The following is a 19,374-nucleotide window of genomic DNA, read 5'->3' as shown; positions in this document are numbered from 1 at the left end:
CATTGATGTCAATCCTGGCAACATGCAGTGGGGTGAAAGCATTGCAGTTATAATACGCGACATTTCTAAATTAAAGAAATTGAATTCTTTTGAGTTTATATATCTCGCAGGTTAAGCTTGTGAAGTATGTCCCAAAGTGCTTTAATTTTAGATATGTTGCTGGTAATCATATCCAGAAGAGAATCATATCATGTGTACCACCTGCAGTTGAGCCAAAACTCAAGCAAACCAGTTGCAGCTTAAGATTTGTAAATGGTGTGGACATACCAACTGAAATTTTTGAGGTTATCCAACGGAGTGGGGCTCTTTTTTTTAGAGCGACATAGTACCATCAAGAATCTTTCTCAATTTGATATGGGGTGTTTATTTCATTTGTAATCATTCATTGTGGGAGAATCTAATGAAATGGAAACATTAATTGATGAGGGAGGTTCAGTTTCTTCGGATTTGTGTTGGAGATTCTTGTGCTTATTCTGTATGAACAATCTTAAGAAGCATTTGCCAAGCGGAAGCCTCTTTTCGCTAGTTAAATACTGTGGCTTTCCACGATTGGCCTAAGCTAACGAGTATTTTCACATTGAATTTTCTTGACAGTTTTGTAAACTTGGAGGAGCTAATAGTTGAAGATTGCCCAAAAGTAAGGACCTTAATAAGTTGTGAGTCATTTGAATCTAGAGGAGGGAGTGTCCTTCCTCGTTTGAAGAAAGTATCACTTCTTTATCTTCTTGAATTAATTAGCATTTCAAGTGGATTGTGTATTGGGCCAAGTTTAGAAAGAATATTATTTTACGACTGTCCCAAACTCCAGATTCTTTCAGCTAAGGAATTTCCGAGCAAAAATTTAGCAGTCATCAAAGGAGAAAAGGAGTGATGGGACGATCTAAGATGGGAAGAATCATAGTGGGGAAAAGAAGGCTGTCCAGATTATTTGCATCAATTGTTTATTGCTATCAATGAGGAGACTGACATCGTTGATCCATTAATTGAAGTTGAAGAATCTTTGGTATCGAAAGAAAAGGAGGTTTGGGTAAGAATCTTTGGTTTCTGATTGTCATTTTGCAATTAATTACTCTGGGTTTACTTGTGCAAAACTGCACAACTTCGGTAAATTATACGATAACTAGATGCGTTTTTTTACACATTGAAATATGTGTAGTGGAGTGTGCATTTTATAAATCGTGGGTTTTAAATTTTATGGTGATGATTTATATTGATGCCCTATTGATATTGATTACTACTTTTGTACACAAATTAAATTTGATATAGATTCTAAATTTTATCTTGATGATTTATATTGAGTAACACTTTTGTAAGCAAATTTTAAAATGTTGCACTTCAATTTTTTTAAATTTCTTAAGAAGTGGAAGCCTTATCTTAAATATCTTATCATCACATGAATTTTTTTTAAATGATTAAGGAAATTTAAAACAGATGGTGGCGGGATATATATATATATATATATATATATATAAAAGCATATCTACTTGTTAATTAAAATTAGGGAGAATGATAATTAAGTCCCAAAACTCTAAATTAATGACAGTTAAGTTTTCAATTTTTTTTAAAAAATAGTTAAAAATATTGATCTAGATAATTATAAATTTACTAATTTTAATTGTAAATAAGTATTTAAATATTAAATATAATTCTTAAATTGTAATAGAATTTTTTTTATAATTGTTTAAATTAATATTCACAATTAATTTTGTCAGGAATTTATTTATTATTAATTCAATGTTTTGAAATTCAATTGTCATTCTCCCTTAAAATTAAATACCTCGAATGATGAAAGATTCAGGGAATAGAGTTTGCAACTTATTTCAGGTTGAGAATATTGATAAGAAGACTGACATATTTTCAGCTTCTAATAATGAAAAAGATGGCAATGGATCCTCCAGATCCAATAACAGAGAGACTTCGGTATCTCATCTTTTACTTCCTTTTTACTTTATTATTTTTTTTTCATTATGAAAAATTATATAAATATGTGAATTTTCTTGAAGTCTAAAAGATGCATTACAATTACAATTATTAAAGAATCTTGACTCAAACAACACTTCTACGGTTTACTGGAAACAAGGAGGCCGTAATAATACCTTCATCAGCGGCAGATGACGCCGAACCTGGAAATAAAGAAAGAGACTTCGGTGAGGCACCTTTTCTTTCTCTCTTTCTTTCTAGTTTGCCTATTAATTTCTCTTCCTCTCTATTGTTTTCTTTTCTTTATTCTTTATTCTTTTGTTTTTTGTTTTTCCTGGCCTGAGTGCCTCAGTAGCAATTTTTTCAGTCCGTCATATACCCTTGGTTGAGTTTTGACCACTCTATCTCTTAAACTTCAGGTTGTAGATCTTGAGAAGGCTGCTGTTCATGATGATTATAAAGATGAAATTGCTCCTAATCCTGTGGCTGTGGACCCTCGTCCTGGATTAGATTTTGAGCAATTAAGGTATGAAGCCCAGCATCGGTGGCTGAGGCCTTCTGAAATCTGTGAAATTCTCCGAAATTATCGTATGTTTGCAATCACTTCAGAGCCTCCGAACAGGCCCCCAAGTGGTTCGCTCTTTCTTTTTGATCGGAGGGTGTTGATAATCTTTAGAAGGGATGGGCATAATTGGAGGAAGAAAAGCGATGGGAAGACTGTGAAGGAAGCTCATGAAAGGGTGAAGGTGGGAAGTACTGACGATGAATTGTATTGCTACTATGCCCATGGGGAAGAAAATGAAAAATTTCAGAGGCGAAGCTGTTGGATGCTTGAAAAGGACATTATGAGCATAGTTTTGGTCCAATACTTGGAAGTAAAGGGTATCAAACAAAAGCTCAGATCTCCATCTCCATCAAGAGGTACATATGCCATGAGCTCAACGAGTACTTTGTCTTCCTTACATGATGTTGATTCAGAAGATTCCTAGAACAGATTACACCCCACTAGTTCAGCGAGATTAAATCCAGAGGAAGCGGTGGTTTGTCTCTCGTACGTTGAGAAACGGTGCACGCCATGGCATCCTGGGACGGTGTCTTGTGCCAATGTACTGCTAAATACCTAAATCACATCCCATCCTGATCTGTTATGGAGGAGGCAGGATATCTCAGTCCTTATCCTTCCTTCCTTCCATCCTTCTTGCACATCACGTCTTCATAATCAATCAAGTGCCTGTTTCGATAGGCAGTATAATCAATTCTACCCGCCAAAACACCTCAATTTTTTTTTAAAATAATTGATTTTCCTTCTAGAACTCTGTTTTATCTTAAGTAATCTGTAACTATTTTTTATAATCAATTATTGCATTTGATTCCATTATTATTTGTCATAATTTTAAATATATCAAAGATATCCTTAATCTCTAGCGAAAGATGGTGCATTTTTTATTGCCTCAAAACGATGGTATTCAAGTAGGATTTTTCAAGACTTTGACCAACATGATAAATATAAACATAGAAAAAAAAAATATGGGATCTTAAAATCAAAACATATATAGCAGATTGTGATGAAGATTGATATGGATAAAAAATCTTATCAATATTATAATATAATGTAATTTTAAATTTTTATAAAAGATTCTTCTATTTTAAATATGATTTTCAAATACAATTTACATAATTAATCATATATATGTTAAATATTATATAATTATTAACTAGATTACTATTATACATATTTTATTTGTTAAATAGAACTTAACAAATTTAATAATATTATATACACTTACATTAATATTTATATCTTAAAAGATAATATTATTTATGGTAATTTAAATATCTAAAATTAATTTTAACTAAATCATCTGAACATTTTTAATTCTGTCAAAATCAATTTCAGGAAAAGAATATTTAAACATGATCACATTATAATATAATTAATTTATAATAAAAATTAATTATATTAATCAATTTGTTCATAATTATTTATATCAATGGGTCCCTAGAATTTATAGGGAATTGTTAATCTTGCTACACTAATTTGTAATAAGTTGGATAATAAAAGTTAGCTGAGTCAATTTTATCTCTCTGTTACTTTATGCTTTGTCGGCAAGTTATATTTCTTTTTTTTTTTTTTTACCGAAAGTCATATTTCGTTTTTTGATAATACAGATTCATTCAAATCAAAATATTAGAACCACATCCTAACATCAGCCTTGCTTCATCCTTTGTCATCCATTCTCCACAACGAAGAGGGAGGACAGTTATATTTAAAATGACAAAGCCGATTTGATAAAGATGAATTGAATCTTTCAGATCCAGCAACCAGGAGACATCATTTTGAAAATGTTATAGGTATTTTGCTCATAATTTTAAAAGTCAATGTTAATAGTCACAAAGTTTATTATTAAGATAAAAGTTTCTGTTAAGTTTTACTGCATTATCATATTTTAAAAAGATTGAGGTCAAATTTTAAGATAAAAATAATTGAAAATATGCTGATTATTTTCATTAGTAGAAAATATTTTTCTTGATGACAGATGATGAATGATGCAAAACAGGAAGAATATCAATCAGGTACTTTGAAAAGACATGATTGCAATTAAGACTCAGTTTTTATTAATCTTTTTTCATTTGTATTGCTAGGTCCTTTTTTTTTTTTGTGAATGGGCTTTTTTCTGTTTATTAAAATAGATCATATATTCAAAGTAGCGAGATCATGTTTAATTTAGTTAAACAAGAAGAAGACATTATGATAATTTTAGTTGTAGAGATTAAAGTAATTTTTTTTGAAAATTATAAAGGATTTAATTATAAATTGTTTAAATCATAGGCACTAGATTAAAATTGAGAAAAACTATACAGATGGAAATTATATTTTCACTTTAATTTAAAGTGTGTCTACTTTTTCCCCCCATTTTTTCTTGATCAACTGCTGAATCACCGTCAAGATCATTCAGTTGAAACACATGCTGTAAGGATGGTCGAATTGCTCAACAATACCTGACGGAAGCCTGGACAAGGTTCCAGTTGAAAATAATAAAGATGATATATATCAAGACTGAGGATCAGTCCTCTAATGATACTTCAAAGAAATCACAGATAAAATCAGAGAGGCGCGCAGACTGGTGAAAACGACTAAGAATTATTTGCATTAGAACAAAAGGAGAGAGAATTCTAAGAGATTTGGCCCAATGATACTTTAAAAATGAAAGGAAGTTGAGGACCTGGCATTAGATATCAGGTCATTTGTTCAACGTTCATTCATATCGGCACACCTGCATTCTAAGAGATTTATCTTTTTCTCGAGGAGAGAGAACAAAGATTTGCTAGAAAGAACAACACTTGCACATAATTCTCCAATGCTGATTTAGTTATAACAATCTGAAATTAACAGAACCTTAATATTGAATCATCAGCTTAAATGGATCTGGAAGTCCGAGCAGGGGGACATTCGCTGCATACTACCGTGGCTTTTAGAGAATGTGAAAGATAAACCTCAAGAACTTGCACTAGAGAAAGTAAGCGATGCTCATCCTTCTTTCGGTGGATGAAAAGAAGTTTACTACAACATTTTCATGTTAAAAGCTAGTGTAAAAAGTATTGACAGATATGGTATAAGATGACAATTTATTTATGATTTACTGCACATATTTCACGTGACTGAATTTTTAATTCTTGAAGTGACAAAATCATAATAGATATAAATTGGCCAATGGCCATGAGGTTAAACTGAAGTGAGAAGAGTAGAACATCAACTGATATTTTCAACAAGCTCTATATCGTCAACATTTTAAATATTAAAGTAATACAGAACAAATTACAACAGTCGTGGTAAAGTAACAAAACACATATTACAGCAGTCATATACTTCTTACAGTTTACAGCAGTACCAAACCACACTAGGATCTAGGAATGTAATAGTCCATGAGAAAGGCACAACTAGTCTTTCAATTCATACATCAATAAGTACAACAAAGAAAAATGACTAATGCTCACTTGAGGCTGCAAATGCATGTTGAAAATGCTCTTTGTCCGTCCAATGCAGTTCATCCCACCATTCTTGTTCACCTTTGATAGATCTCAGGTTGGTTGCCTTCTCCTTGCTAAAAGGCAATGATCTCAATTTTGAGCATTTATGTATTTTAAGGACCTCCAGTGAGGACCACGGCAATGTCTGATCTATGCACACAGATCTGAATCTTGGCAAATTTGCCAGCACTAAAACCTCTAATTTGGGAAGCATGACGCTGCCAAGATCAGCCGCTGCAACGAGTTCTTCAAAATCTGAACAGTTTTGAACTTCTAGGATATGAAGTTCTGAGAAATGTTGAATAGCTCCATCACCAAAAATGTATTTCAAAGATGAGCAATCTTTCAATGTTAAAGCCCTTAGTTTGGAAAGGGATTCCTGATGCAAGGGACCTCCAAAACACAACTCAACCTGGGCAAATTTATCAGGTGCAGTTGCTCAAGATTTGGAAGGATGCTTACATGTCTTGTGCCATTCACAATTCCTGGTAAAAGGGTATGAATTTCAATGCATTTCTCAATCAGAATACCACGTATACGCTTCAAGCTTTCTGCTCCAAGGTTTGACAGGTCTCTGATGTGGTTACAGTTGATCAATTCTAATGCATCAGTTTGGGGAAGTATAACACTAATTGCAGGAGTGTCCTCGCAGCCGCCATTGTTGTATCTTAAATATTTGGAAATTCTGTACTCAAAAGATTCAAGAATTGAAGGACGCTTAGAGTTTTGACATCCGATGAAGAATCGGAATGAACTGAATTGCTTTCCAGATCTCCTTGTTAGAAGATTTTCAAGAATATTTGAAGTGGGAAAACTGAACCTGAGGTTGGTTAGATTTTCCAGAGAAGCCAACTGCTGCATCACATTCGCAGCATCATTACACCATTCCTGGTAGGAAACCACTTCAATTATCAATTCTTCTAATTTTTGAAGCCTTGAGAGCGCACCATAATCAGCATTGACAGCGGGATCTTCACTTTGATCTACAATTTTAATGTATGGGATTCGCAAGCACCTTAAATTGGTCAAGTATCCAATATCAGATGATAAGAAGGCCACTTTGGTTCCGCGAATGTCAAGGAATTCAAGCCGTTCAAGTGATCTTAATCCACAATTCAACAATGTCAGATGCTTACAATCATTAAGATACAGTCCTCTTAGACCAGTCAGCTTCGATACAGATGATGGAAGACTTTTAATTCCAGTACCATACAAATCTAACACCAGCAGATTTCTCATATGCTTCTTGAAAAATGTTCTAGGAATTGTAGATAACTCTGGATTCTTCTGCAACAATAACGTCTTGAGCTTACTGCAATCTTGGTCTATTGGTAAAGCTTGCAAATTGCTGTCAATCAAAGATACCCACTTAGCATTTTGCCAAGATTTTGATGTTTCAGGATCCCCAAGTTCCTCTCTAGCATGGACATAAGTACTACACTCAGGATATTTAGAAGATATATATGATGCAAGTTGTTTCATACAACCATTCATGCTGACATATATCATTTGTTTTCCTTTTTCTAGTAATGAGACATTAGCGAGGTGCTCTAGTATTGCATAACCACGATCACGTGCATTTTGGTACTTTCTTATACCATTGACATCACCAAGGAAGTCCTGAGCCGCCAAGCATTCCACCAAATAATCACTGTAAACCTGGCTATCAGCCGGGTACAATGAAGCATACAGAAAGCATTTCTGTTTCTTTTCATCTTTCAACTCATCATAGCAGAATGTCAGGAATGAGTACAACTCATTCACACCTTCATTTTCATAATCTGGCCATCGTTCTTCGAGATCTTCCAGCCCTGCCCTCCAACTTGAAGCACTCCCTTTCAATTTGAAAGAACGTGCTATCTTATGTATTAGTAGTGGAAGACAAGAACACTTGTCACATACACGTTGAGCAATCTCTGGAATGTCTGGCCGGTCAATTATAGGACCAACAGTATCTCGAAACATCTTCCATGCCTCAGCACGAGATAATGGCTCAACTTTGATCAACCTGTCTGCTTCATTCAAGGTACAAACTTGTTGATGTTGAGCAGTTACCACAACCTTACTATAAATGTCATTGTTTGGCATTCCCAGCTGACTCAAATCAATAGAGTCCACTACTCCATCCAAAATCAACAAATACTTCTTATTCTTCAGATCTTCATGGATTTTTCGAGCAATATCTTCAGGGTCATCGATCCCTTTGATGTCCACCTTCAATCGCCTTGCAATTTTTTGTTGGAGTTCAAGATGAGTCTCATCATCCGAGACTCTCACAAAAATGACAATATCAAACAACTTGGCAACCTCTTCATGATTGTTCAAATTGTGCATTATTGCTGTTTTCCCCACCCCTTTCAACCCATGAACTCCAATGGCTTTTATTTTACTATTTTTGACCAACTCCAGAACTTTTTCTAGTGCACCTTGTAGGGTAGGATAACCTACAATATGAGGAGCGTTTAAAATTTTTAAGACACGCTCTGGAGGCTTGTCAACTTGAAAAACCATAGAACTTTTCTTTTTAACTAGTTGCTTAATTGCAACAATCATTTTTTCCATCTCTGAAGACAGACTTGGTCGTAGCCAAAATCGGTTTGAAGTTTTCATTTCTTCATACTTGGTCAACAAATCATTCACTTCTTCATCAACCTCTGATGCCTCAGTGATCCATAAGCTGTAAGAACTTGTGGTAGCTTTCTCTCTACTTCTCTGAACTTCACTCTCTATATCATTTCTCAGGACGCGTAGCAACAGCTTTTCTCGCTTTAAGTCTTCATATTTCTCTTCCAAATCAGCAAAAGCCCGAAGCGTGTCTGTCACTGTTTCTGTTGAAACCTGCCATCCAACCTGCTTGACCAGCTCGCCTGCTATCTCTCCAACAGCAGAGACAGTGTTTCTGATCCCATTCATGGCGAAACTTCAAATTCCTAGAATGATTAGTGATTCAACAGAAGATGTTAACGAAGATACGTGTGGTATATCGAATTCTACACAAGATCAAAACATGTTACTTATTCATTTCATTTCACTGTGATGTGTTTGTACACGCATATGCACGCACGGAATATGTGTGCGCGCCTCAACCCAAATACACACAAATAGTATAATACGATACCGAACAGTTACTTCTAAATTTCTATAACTGTTTTTTTCTTGCATAAAAAATATAATCAATCTACGAGCTTCACAAATACTATCGACGAATGTTATAGGAATCCATTCAATAAAACAGAAATTTCGGGGTTATAAGGAAAGGAATCATATTGGAATATGCAAGACAGACAAAAAATTACAATTTCAACGCAAGCATTCTAGTGATCATATTTCCAGCTAGTGGAGGACAAGAGTCTGACCAGGGGAGTTTCAGAGTTGTTCATCTTAGTAGAAATCAAGCTCCTAAATCAATTTCAAACGGAAAAATAGAAGAGGGCCAACAAAGAAAATCAAGGAAATGCTTTAATTAAAATCTTATGAAGAAAATAAAGAGTAAAGAGTAATTATACCTGGTTTGGACCACAGATGAAATGATGAAATCCACCGGTTTGAGATAGATAGTGATTCTGAGCGATCACAATTCACAACTCGGGTAGATCAAGAAAAGACAAGCATAAATTTTGGGTCAACGCACGAAACAGCAAGGAAGTCAGCCTAACAATGAAACGCCGCCGTATCACGAAATGTAAAATGCAACAAAAACATGATCACTTACGGATGGGTTTGGACCTTGGACTTGGGATGATAGGGTTGGGATCTCGTATAGTAGGCCATTTCATAAATAATTAAACAATTAAGGGAGAATTAATGTAAAGTCCCATATAAATTATTCTAAGTCATGTTTTACTATAATAAAAAAATATATTAAATTCATCTTAAAATTTAACAATTTTTCACCTCTCTTAATGAGAATAAAAAAATTATTTTTAATAATTGATGGGACTTTTAGGTATTAAAATGTTTATAAGGGATTTTATAATGCTTTTCCTAATAATTATGAGTAATGACACATCTCTAACCGAGCATTAGCAAGCACTGAAATTTAGAATAAGAAGGGTGGAACGCAAGTGCTTTGAGGTGGCTGCAGAGGGCGAGTCCTCTGATCACTAGATCTCGACTCAACTGGCGGAGTCTTGGGCTTCATCGACTCGAGCCAACATACACCTCGTCTCATCATCGCTGCCTGTTACCTGGTTTGAGTTTGTCTTTATCCATATTTCTCTTATTTTTCTTCACTTTTAACTTTCATGCTTCATTTATGATTTCTAATAACAATTAAAAGAAATATATATATATATATATATATCAATAATTCACAAAAAATTGATGTCATTTATATTTGACTTGCCCCTCTCTCTTTTTAGGCGTGTTTTCTCAATCAGTTCTGTTGGCAAAAAATAAAAAATAAAAAAATAATTAAGTGTTTAGATCTTACATTTTATCCTTGACAATAAAGAGACTTCAAACACGCACTTCATTTTTGTGAATTTGTCCACTAATTTGTAGAACTGCGTTGTATGCATGGATCAGGAAAAGGTTAATGGCACTAGTGAAAATTGATTTTTAATAATAGCAAAAAAAATGAAGCTCTAAGGAAGCATGTTTTCTTTATAATGAAAAACAAAATATCATCAGGTATTAATTACATTTTTCATATATTATCTCTATTTAAACACATTAAGAGAGAATGTAATATAATTTTGAATTTTTTTTTCGTTTAAACATGGGTAAAAGTGAGAGTTTTTTTTTTTTTTAAGACAAAGTTAATAACTTAATCACATATGCTTAATTCCGACGAGATAGTTACGGGTGGGAACCAGAAACCTGAAGAGACTTGAAAAATTATTCGGTCCTTGTTCTTATAAGATATTCTGTGCAGTAAGAAATTTGACAAAAATATTGGGTTTGTTCTTCAAAAACATTCCTTGGGAGTTATAATCAATGGAATCATTTCGCAGGAAAACACAACAGTTCATTTTTGGGGTCCGATGGAGATGTCCTACGGCATCATCAAATCACCTACATTGCCCAGAAAGCATTCAAATTTCATGAGGGAGCAGAAGAAACCACTGTTGAGGCTAGACAGAATAAGAGATGTCGTCAGCCTCTGGTTGAGTTATCCTATGAGAACAGTGCATGATAGCAAACTTGAGACTTGGATTCATCGACTTTCAAACGCTCATGATTCAGTAGCAGAAAAATACAGTCTAATCCAGAAGGACCCGCTTCATTATTTGGAAGGACTTGTACCAATAGAAATGATGATGGAGAATGAGACAAAAGCGGGTGGTAGTTCCATGTTTGATCATAATAAGATACCAGATGCTATTCTCAATTTAGCTGCTGATCTTGCTATAAATCAATTGGTTCAAATCTTACTTTCTGGGGATGATCATGCACTCAACATTCACCGTGTCATGTTTTGTACCAGAAATAATCCTGAACGAAGAGAAGTTTTAAGAAAAATGAAAGTAGTCCTAAAGGATATGGAGAAAATGCCTCGTTTTAATGAAGTCTTTCATGGAGTCTTGTGGGTTGATGTGTCATTGCATAAAAGCCAAGAACAAAAAGTAGAGGTCCTTGTTGGACGACATATATGCCAACAGCTTCAGCTTCTGAAGTCCAGGGAGACTACTCTCCCAAGTATGATCTACGAAAAATATGTGGTGATTTTGTTGGATGGGGATGGTCAGAAGGCTATAGATCTGCAGAAAGTGAGTTTGCCTGCAGGCATGTGTATGCCAGTTATGGTGCTGGTCACAACTGAATTTCAAAAGCAGGCAAATGATGAAAAACCAGGTGCAATGGATCTGACAATCAGAACAAAGGATCATTTGCTGCCATGGAAGGTCTTCTGTCAAAATGTATGCAATAAGCTAGTTTTTTCATCCAGTGCCATCCAGAAAATTGCAGTGCGTATAGTTCAAGAATGTGGTGGCCATCTTTTGGCCACTGTCCTTGTGGCAAAGTCGTTGAAGAAAGAGGAAGATGTCAAGCTTTGGGAACTTGCACTCCGCAAATTGCGTTCCCTTAATCCTGGTATATGTATTCAGGGGGTAAGCAAAGTTATGGTTACTACATTCATAAACTTCATCTGGAATGATATGAATCAAATGCTAAAGCATTGCCTGATGAGTTGCTTGTTCATCCCAGATATCAAAACTGGGAAGTTCTCAGATGAATTGATTCATCATTGGATTTCTTATCAGTTAACGGATGATCAAGAAGCTATACGTAACTTGAGAGAGCTTGTCGAACGCTCTATCTTAATCCAAGATCATACGAATATGGATGTCCAATTGCCGGAGGAAACACATGCTATTTTGCACTTGTTGAACAACCTAAACCCTTTGTTCATGAAAAAATCAGGGTTGGGGTTGATTGAGCCGCAAAGGATAAGCTATGGCATAGTGTTGTACATATGGAGCTTGCAAACAATAAACTATCTGAGCTACCTTTGTCACCAAACAGCCCTGAACTCAAAGTGTTATTGTTGCAAGGAAATGCTGATTTAACAAGAATGCCAGATATGTTTTTCTTTAAAATACCCTTACTTTGCATCTTGGACTTATCTTACACTAGTGTACGAGAACTACCAGACTCTCTATTTGAGTTGGAGCAGCTCATTGAACTATATATGAAAGGTTGTGAATGCTTCATGAAATTATCACCAAAGATTGGGAAATTGAAGAAACTTGAGAAGCTTGATCTTGATGGAACTCAAATCACCCATATGCCAAAAGAGATGCAAGAGTTGACGAATCTTCGAAGCCTGTTCATTTGTTTCTATGAGTATCGTGGCAAGAAAAACAAGCAATATACACAATCAACAATTATTCCATCCGAGGTAATCTCAAAACTTAAGGGGTTGAAACATTTAAGTATTGATGTAAACCCTGATGATGAGCGGTGGTATGAGAATGTACAAGATATTCTTCCAGAAATATTGGGATTAGAGCATTTGCTGACTCTTAGCTTATATATCCCACATCTGGAACTTTTGAAGTTCATAACTGACCGTGTCTATGAGGTTGATTTTAGATTTATTGTTGGTAGGCATGTGCAAAGGATCATATCAAGCACACCATCCACATGTGAGGCAAAATTTAAACAGAGTGGCTGTAGCTTGAAGTTTGTGAATGGTGGTGATGTTCCTTATGAAATTAAAGGGCTTGTTAGGCACAGCAAGGCCTTATTTCTGGAGAGACATAAGACAATCCAGAATCTATCGGAATTTACGATGATGAATTTAGAACAGTTGCGTGTATGTATGTTGGCAGAATGCAGAGAAATGCAAACAGTTGTTGATGGAAGACAACCGAATAATGGTAATCATACTCTCTCACATTTGCTATACTTACGCATATCGTACATGAAGAGTTTAAGAAGCATATGGGAAGGGCCAACGCCACCTCGCTGCTTTTTGGGTATGCTGAAGTCTTTAGTACTGCAAAATTGCCCTGAGTTAAAAGTTGTCTTCACCATGGACTTTTTGCGAAATCTTTCACTTTTAAAGGAGGTTATAGTTAAGGATTGTCCCAAAGTAACCACCTTGATAAGTGATGGATCATTTAGATATACAGGACAGATTTTCCTCCCTAAACTGAGCAAGATAATGCTTCTCCATCTTCCTGAGTTGCTCACCATTTCCAATGGATGTTACATAGGTCTAAATTTGGAAAAAATGGCAATTTATGATTGCCCAAAGCTCCAAAGCCTTTCTAAGATGGAACTGTCGAGCCAAAATCTGAAGCTCATTAAGGGAGAAACCAAGTGGTGGGACGCACTGCAATGGAGCAAAGAAGAATGGGGAATATCATACCAGCCATCCAAGTTTGATTGCATCTTTTCCTCAATTGATAATCAGGTTGACATAACTACTCAATTTGGGACAGATGATGATGACATTGATGATGATGCAGGTAATTCTGTTTTTTTTTTTTTTTTAATTTTCTCGTTGTGAATGACATGACCTATTTTACTTCCTTTAATAAGCTGATATTATACCTATAGCATTCCTATTTCCCTTAATTCCCTTGTTATTGTCTATCACAGCACATAAGACGCCGTTACAACCTTCACATGCGGACACAAAGAAAGATGCCGATAGAATGAGCAGGTATATATGCACAACTATATTTTATTTATTTCTATTCAGAAGCTTATACGAAAATTGTGATGCATTTTTCTAAGATGAATTCTTGTATTACAGAATGACTTTTTCAGTGTCTAAAAGAATATATGAAGGTCAAGATACTTTATATGATGGGTACAATTGGAGGAAACAGAAAGCATCGGTTGGATCCAAAAATCCAAGGTAGACCTACTTAAAATAGTAATACAAGGGAGTAAAAAAAAAAAAAAACCGGAGGAAAAAAAATACAGAGAAACTTAACTACTTCATAAGTTATGGATTTTATTTGGCTAACAGTGTGGGTCTTAATGCCTAGAAGATATTACAAATGTGTTCAGGGGGTTGCTCTGCCAGAAAGCAACTGCAGCAATCTACAGAAGACCCGACTACTGTTGGAATCACTTATGAGGGAAGACACACTTGCCCACAAGCCTCTCGCGTAACAGATTCCTCCATGAATAATCAACTTGACTTAACGGCTCAATTTGGGGAAGTTGATAATAAAGACTGTATAGGTAAGTCTTAAACGGTATTGGATTTTTATTTTATTGATGGTCATTGCTTCTGCGTCATAATCTATTTACTTCTTTAAATATCTCGAACACGTATCAATGATTCACATGGCAATTACTTAACTCACCGTCATTTGAAATACCATCACAACAGGTGGGACATTGGGCGATCAAAACAGGTACATACGCAAGCCAAGTCACGATCACGATGGAGGGTCCTGAGACACTGCATGAAATTTGTACGCATCTTGTCTGATGCAGCAAACAAAGGAAAGTATGAGGTCTTAGATGATGGCTATAGATGGAGGAAATATAATCAGGAAGTCATTCGGGGATCACCTACTCAAAGGTACCCACATATTTAATTCTCTATAGGGGGGAAAAATAAAACTCAATTATTACTTCAACAATTTTGCAACATTTTGTTTATACTATGTCTTATACAAAAATGAGAAAATTACTCTAATAATTATTCATTATTCATTATTTTGCTAAAATGTGTGGGGTTAATGTGTAGAAGCAATTACAAACGTGTTCAAGGGGGTTGCTCTGATAGAAAGCGACTACAGCAACCTGCAGAAGACCTGACTATTGTTGAAATCACTCCCCAGGGAAGACACACATTCACACAAGCCTCCAACGTAACAGATTCCTTCATGAATAATCATCACAAAGGTGGGATAGTGGTTGAACCCAATAGGTACCAATACATGTGTAACTCCCGATCACGATGGAGGGTCCTGAAACACTGCATCAAATTTGTTCGCATCTTGTCTAAGGCAACAACAACAAAAAGAATGATGGCTATAGATGGAGGAAATATAACCCGGAAGTTATTCATGGATCACCCACCCAAGGTACCAACCAATTTCAATTCTCCATATAAAAATTATAACAATTACTTTACTTTTAACAATTTTGCATCGTTTCGTTGATACCATGTCTTGTACATAAATAAGAAACTCAATTACTTCAATAGTCATGCGTGACTTTTCTAATAGTGAGTCGTGTTAATGCATAGAAGCTATTACATATATGTTGAACTCATATCAATGATTCCATGGAAATTACCTTATTTCACCTTGTTAAATACCATCACAGCAAGTGGGATAGCAAGTGATCATAACAGGTGCCTATACATGCATAACTCACGATCACGATGGAGGGTCCTGAAACACTGCATCAAATTTGTACATATCTTGTTTGATGCAGCAACAAAAGAAAGTATGAGGTCTTAGAAGATGGCTATAGATGGAGGAAATATTAATCAGGAAGTTATTCATGGATCACCCACTAGAAGGTACCCACATATTTAATTTTTTATAGAAAAAAAATAAAACCCAAGTATTACTTCAACATTTTGCATCATTTTGTTAATACTATGTCTTATACAAAAATGAGAAAACTACTCTAATAATTATTCATTATTTCGCTAAAAGTGTGTGGTGTTAATGTGTAGAAGCTATTACAAACGTGCTCAAGGGGGTTGCTCTGATAGAAATCGACTGCTGCAATCTACAGAAGACATGACTATTGTTGAAATAAATCCCCAGGGAACACACACTTTCACACAAGCCTCCCGTGTATCAGATTCCTCTATGAATAATCAGCTTCAGCTTGACTTAATGACTCAATTTGGAGTTGATATTGATATTAACAGTCATAAAGGTAAGTTTACTACTAATGTGTGCCATAACCTCATTCACTTCTTTAAATATCTTGAACACATATCAACGATCCACATGGAAATTACCTTAATTCACCGCCTTTGTTAATACCATCACAATAGGTGGGATATTTAGTGATCAAGACAGGTACATATGCAAGCAGAAGTCACGATCACGATGGAGGGTCCTGAAACACTGCATCAAATTTGTACGCATATTGTCTGATACAGCAAACAAAATAAAGATTGATGGCTATAGATGGGGGAAATATAACCAGGAAGTTATTCCTGGATCACCCACCCCAAGGTACCCACTAATTTAAATTCTTCATAAAAATAACTAAGACTCAGTAATTGCTTCAAAATTTTTGCATAATTTTGTTGATACTATGTCTTATACAAAATGAGAAACTTAATTACTTTAATAGTTATTCATTTCGCTAAAAGTGTGTGGTGTTGTGTCAACGTGTAGCAACTATTACAAAAGTGTTCAAGGGGATAGCTCTGATAGAAAGCAACTGCGGCAACCTACAGAAGACCCGACTATTGTTGAAATCACTCACGAGAGAAGACACACATTCACACAAGCCTCCTGTGTAACAGATTCCTTCATGAATAATCAGCTTGAGTTAATGACTCAATTTGGGATATTTGATATGAACGACCTTACAGGTAAGTCTGATACTTTGAGTGCCATAACCTCATTTACTTCATTAAATATGCTAAACTAATGATCCACATGAAAATTACCTTAACTCACCATCTTTCTTAAATATCATCACCACAGGTGAAATATAGTTGATCCCAATAGGTACCTATACATGCGTAACTCCCGATCTCGATGGAGGGTCCTCAAACACTGCATCAAATTTGTACACATCATGTCTGATGCAACAACAACAAAAAGAATGATGGCTATCGATGGTGGAAACATTACAAGAAGTTATTCACGGATCACCCACCCCAAGGTACCCACCAATTTCGATTCTCCATATAAAATTATAACACAATTACTTTAACAATTTTGCATGATTTCGTTGATACTATGTCTATACAAAAACGAGAAACTTAATTATTTCCAATAGTTATGCATTATTTTGCTAACAGTGAGTGGTGTTAATGCATAGAAGCTATTACAAATATGCTGAACTCATATCAATGATCCCATGGAAATTACCTTACTTATATCTTTGTTAAATACCATCACAGCAGGCGGTCACAACAGGTGCCTATACATGCATAACTCACGATCACGATGGAGGGTCCTAAAACATTGCATCAAATTTATATGTATCCTTTGTAAATCATCCAAAAAAATAAAGAGTGAGGTCTTCGATGATGGCTATATATGGAGAAAATGTAATGATGAAGTTTTCAGTGGACCATTCACTCTAAGGTATCCATCAATTTTAGTTTCTCCATAAAAAATTGAAACTCTATTACTTCAACAACTCGGGAACATTTTTCTGATACTATATATGTGTTGTAAACGCTCAGACGCTTTTACAAGTGCAAAGATCGCTCTGCTAAATACAAGTGAAAAATCTGATGAAGACCCAAAATAGTTGAAAGCACTTACAGAGGACAACAAAGGGGCAAGTCAGCCTCTAGTCCAGACCTTGAGTCATTTTCATTTTTGAAGATCCTGTCGTGGAAGATCCTGTCCCCACGTTTGTTGATGTTGAAATCACTTACGAGAGAAGACACCGACCAGCGTATAAGATGATGTCAAATCTAAAGATGTAAGTCAGTAGCAATTTTTTCAGTCCATCATATACCCTTGGTCGAGTTTTGACCACTCTATCTCTTAAAACTTCAGGTTGTGGATCTTGAGAAGCCTGCCGTTCATGATGATTATAAAGATGAAATTGCTCCTTGTCGTGTGGCCTGTGGATCCTCGTCCTCGATTAGATTTGAGCAAGTACTGTTTGAAGCCGAGCATCGGTGGCTGAGGCCTTCTGAAATCTGTGAAATTCTCCGAAATTATCGTAGGTTTCAAATCACTTCACAGCCTCCAAACAGGCCCCCAAGTGGTTCGCTCTTTCTTTTTGATCGGAGGGTGTTGAGATTCTTTAGAAGGGATGGACATAATTGGAGGAAGAAAAGAGATGGGAGGATGGTGGTGGAAGCTCATGAAAAGGTGAAGGTGGGAAGTACTAATGATGTGTTACATTGCTACTATGCCCATGGGCAGAAAATGAAAAATTTCAGAGGCGAACCTGTTGGATGCTTAAACTGAATATTAATGACATAGTTTTGGTCCAATACTTGGAAGTAAAGGGCATCAAACAAAAGCGCAGATCTCCGTCACCATCAAGCAGTACACATGCCATGAGCTCAACGAGTACTTTGTCTTCCTTACAAGACGTTGATTCAGGAGATCAACTTCTGGAAGTAATGGCAATCAACACAAGCGCAGATCTCCGTCACCATCAAGAAGTACACATGCCATGAGCTCAACGAGTACTTTGTCTTCCTTACAAGACGTTGATTCAGGAGATCACTTCTGGACATTGGACAGTCACCAATTCCTAGAACACACATTATACCCCACTAGTTCAGCGAGATTAAATCCAGAGGAAGCGGTTCATCTTTCGTACGTTGAGGGCCAAACGGTGCACGGAATGGCAATCCTGGGACATTGTCTTGTGCAATGTACTGATAAATCCCTAAATCACACTCTGATCCTTCTCTCTTTCATCGTTTGCTTCCGTTCCATTCTGATCTGTTTTTGAGGAGGTGGGGACATCACAGTCTTTATCTTTCTTTCCTATCCTCTTGCTTTCCTTCTTGCACATCACGTCTTCATAATCAATCTAGAATTTACGGGGAATTGTTTATCTTGCTATACTAATTTGTAATAGGTTGGATAATAGAAGTTGGCTGAGTTTATCGCTGTGTTACTTTATGCCTCTATCAGCAAAGTATATTTTGTTTTCATAATAGTGATTCATTTTTCTAAGATTTATGTCATTTTACAGGGTTTGAATTCCACAATTATAATTAATATAGACATTAAATGTCTGTACTATTTGAATTGTAAAAATTTTAGATTAATTTTTTTAAATTTATATCTTATTTAAATTAATAAATAAATAAGTTTATTTAAACTGTTG

The 19,374-nt window shown here is 35.5% G+C and overlaps 4 protein-coding genes and 3 long non-coding RNA genes across 11 annotated transcripts; 5 read left to right on the top strand and 2 right to left on the bottom strand.

Annotated features, from left to right (window-relative positions):
• Window positions 1-2,019: 2,019 nt before the first annotated feature.
• Window positions 2,020-3,226, top strand: LOC129284976 (calmodulin-binding transcription activator 2-like). The gene is made up of 2 exons (XM_054920501.1): window positions 2,020-2,147; window positions 2,340-3,226. Exons 1-2 carry the CDS (start codon window positions 2,112-2,114, stop codon window positions 2,907-2,909), a joined length of 606 nt encoding a protein of 201 aa, XP_054776476.1. The 5' UTR covers window positions 2,020-2,111; the 3' UTR covers window positions 2,910-3,226.
• Window positions 3,227-5,666: 2,440 nt separating this feature from the next.
• Window positions 5,667-9,539, bottom strand: LOC129285386 (probable disease resistance protein At1g61300). 2 transcript variants are annotated; one of them, XM_054921060.1, is made up of 2 exons: window positions 9,456-9,539; window positions 5,667-8,879 (listed from the first exon to the last, which is right to left on the bottom strand). In XM_054921060.1, the coding sequence occupies exon 2, from the start codon at window positions 8,860-8,862 to the stop codon at window positions 6,310-6,312; it is 2,553 nt and encodes an 850-aa protein (XP_054777035.1). In that variant the 5' UTR covers window positions 8,863-8,879; window positions 9,456-9,539; the 3' UTR covers window positions 5,667-6,309. The 2 variants fall into 2 exon arrangements, with proteins under 2 accessions (XP_054777035.1, XP_054777036.1); XM_054921061.1 differs by lacking the exon at window positions 9,456-9,539 and adding an exon at window positions 9,306-9,418.
• Window positions 9,540-10,002: 463 nt separating this feature from the next.
• On the top strand, window positions 10,003-14,531 carry LOC129287238 (probable disease resistance protein At4g27220). The gene is made up of 5 exons (XM_054923429.1): window positions 10,003-10,139; window positions 10,905-13,868; window positions 14,002-14,065; window positions 14,159-14,263; window positions 14,400-14,531. The coding sequence occupies exons 2-5, from the start codon at window positions 12,368-12,370 to the stop codon at window positions 14,521-14,523; spliced, it is 1,794 nt and encodes a 597-aa protein (XP_054779404.1). The 5' UTR covers window positions 10,003-10,139; window positions 10,905-12,367; the 3' UTR covers window positions 14,524-14,531.
• Window positions 13,991-17,965, bottom strand: LOC129287240 (uncharacterized). Of its 3 annotated transcripts, none has more exons than XR_008587629.1 (4): window positions 17,838-17,965; window positions 17,019-17,117; window positions 16,346-16,480; window positions 13,991-15,790 (listed from the first exon to the last, which is right to left on the bottom strand). It is a non-coding gene; the product is annotated as an uncharacterized LOC129287240 (long non-coding RNA). The 3 variants fall into 3 exon arrangements; XR_008587630.1 differs by having other exon boundaries at window positions 16,346-16,454; XR_008587631.1 differs by having other exon boundaries at window positions 16,346-16,446.
• LOC129287239 (probable WRKY transcription factor 45) lies at window positions 15,698-17,002 on the top strand. Of its 2 annotated transcripts, none has more exons than XM_054923432.1 (4): window positions 15,698-15,892; window positions 16,055-16,260; window positions 16,382-16,565; window positions 16,731-17,002. In XM_054923432.1, exons 1-4 carry the CDS (start codon window positions 15,834-15,836, stop codon window positions 16,987-16,989), a joined length of 708 nt encoding a protein of 235 aa, XP_054779407.1. In that variant the 5' UTR covers window positions 15,698-15,833; the 3' UTR covers window positions 16,990-17,002. The 2 variants fall into 2 exon arrangements, with proteins under 2 accessions (XP_054779407.1, XP_054779405.1); XM_054923430.1 differs by having other exon boundaries at window positions 16,052-16,260.
• LOC129287242 (uncharacterized) lies at window positions 17,036-17,789 on the top strand. Its single transcript, XR_008587633.1, has 3 exons — window positions 17,036-17,226; window positions 17,468-17,654; window positions 17,756-17,789. It is a non-coding gene; the product is annotated as an uncharacterized LOC129287242 (long non-coding RNA).
• On the top strand, window positions 17,803-19,161 carry LOC129287241 (uncharacterized). Its single transcript, XR_008587632.1, has 2 exons — window positions 17,803-18,000; window positions 18,078-19,161. It is a non-coding gene; the product is annotated as an uncharacterized LOC129287241 (long non-coding RNA).
• The last annotated feature ends 213 nt before the right edge of the window (window positions 19,162-19,374 follow it).

Source organism: Prosopis cineraria, unplaced genomic scaffold (assembly GCF_029017545.1).
Source record: "Prosopis cineraria cultivar Desert tree isolate PC_DT_omini unplaced genomic scaffold, ASM2901754v1 PC11, whole genome shotgun sequence".
In the NCBI taxonomy this organism is placed as follows: Eukaryota; Viridiplantae; Streptophyta; class Magnoliopsida; order Fabales; family Fabaceae; genus Prosopis; species Prosopis cineraria.
The sequence above is the reverse complement of the archived record's forward strand: the minus strand, read 5'-3'. Positions and strand labels throughout refer to the sequence as shown.

What these genes read in the sequence shown, in the direction of transcription:
- LOC129284976 (XM_054920501.1), top strand. Translation starts at nt 2,112, where the DNA reads ATGACGCCGAACCTGGAAATAAAGAAAGAGACTTCG. An exon ending in AAATAAAGAAAGAGACTTCG is followed by an intron (nt 2,148 to 2,339) that starts GTGAGGCACCTT and finishes CTTAAACTTCAG; the next exon opens with GTTGTAGATCTTGAGAAGGC.
- LOC129285386 (XM_054921060.1), bottom strand. Translation starts at nt 8,862, where the DNA reads ATGAATGGGATCAGAAACACTGTCTCTGCTGTTGGAGAGATAGCAGGC.
- LOC129287238 (XM_054923429.1), top strand. Translation starts at nt 12,368, where the DNA reads ATGGAGCTTGCAAACAATAAACTATCTGAGCTACCTTTGTCACCAAAC. An exon ending in GATGCCGATAGAATGAGCAG is followed by an intron (nt 14,066 to 14,158) that starts GTATATATGCAC and finishes CTTGTATTACAG; the next exon opens with AATGACTTTTTCAGTGTCTA. An exon ending in GTTGGATCCAAAAATCCAAG is followed by an intron (nt 14,264 to 14,399) that starts GTAGACCTACTT and finishes AATGCCTAGAAG; the next exon opens with ATATTACAAATGTGTTCAGG.
- LOC129287239 (XM_054923430.1), top strand. Translation starts at nt 15,834, where the DNA reads ATGGCTATAGATGGAGGAAATATTAATCAGGAAGTTATTCATGGATCA. An exon ending in CATGGATCACCCACTAGAAG is followed by an intron (nt 15,893 to 16,051) that starts GTACCCACATAT and finishes GTTAATGTGTAG; the next exon opens with AAGCTATTACAAACGTGCTC. An exon ending in CCTGGATCACCCACCCCAAG is followed by an intron (nt 16,566 to 16,730) that starts GTACCCACTAAT and finishes GTCAACGTGTAG; the next exon opens with CAACTATTACAAAAGTGTTC.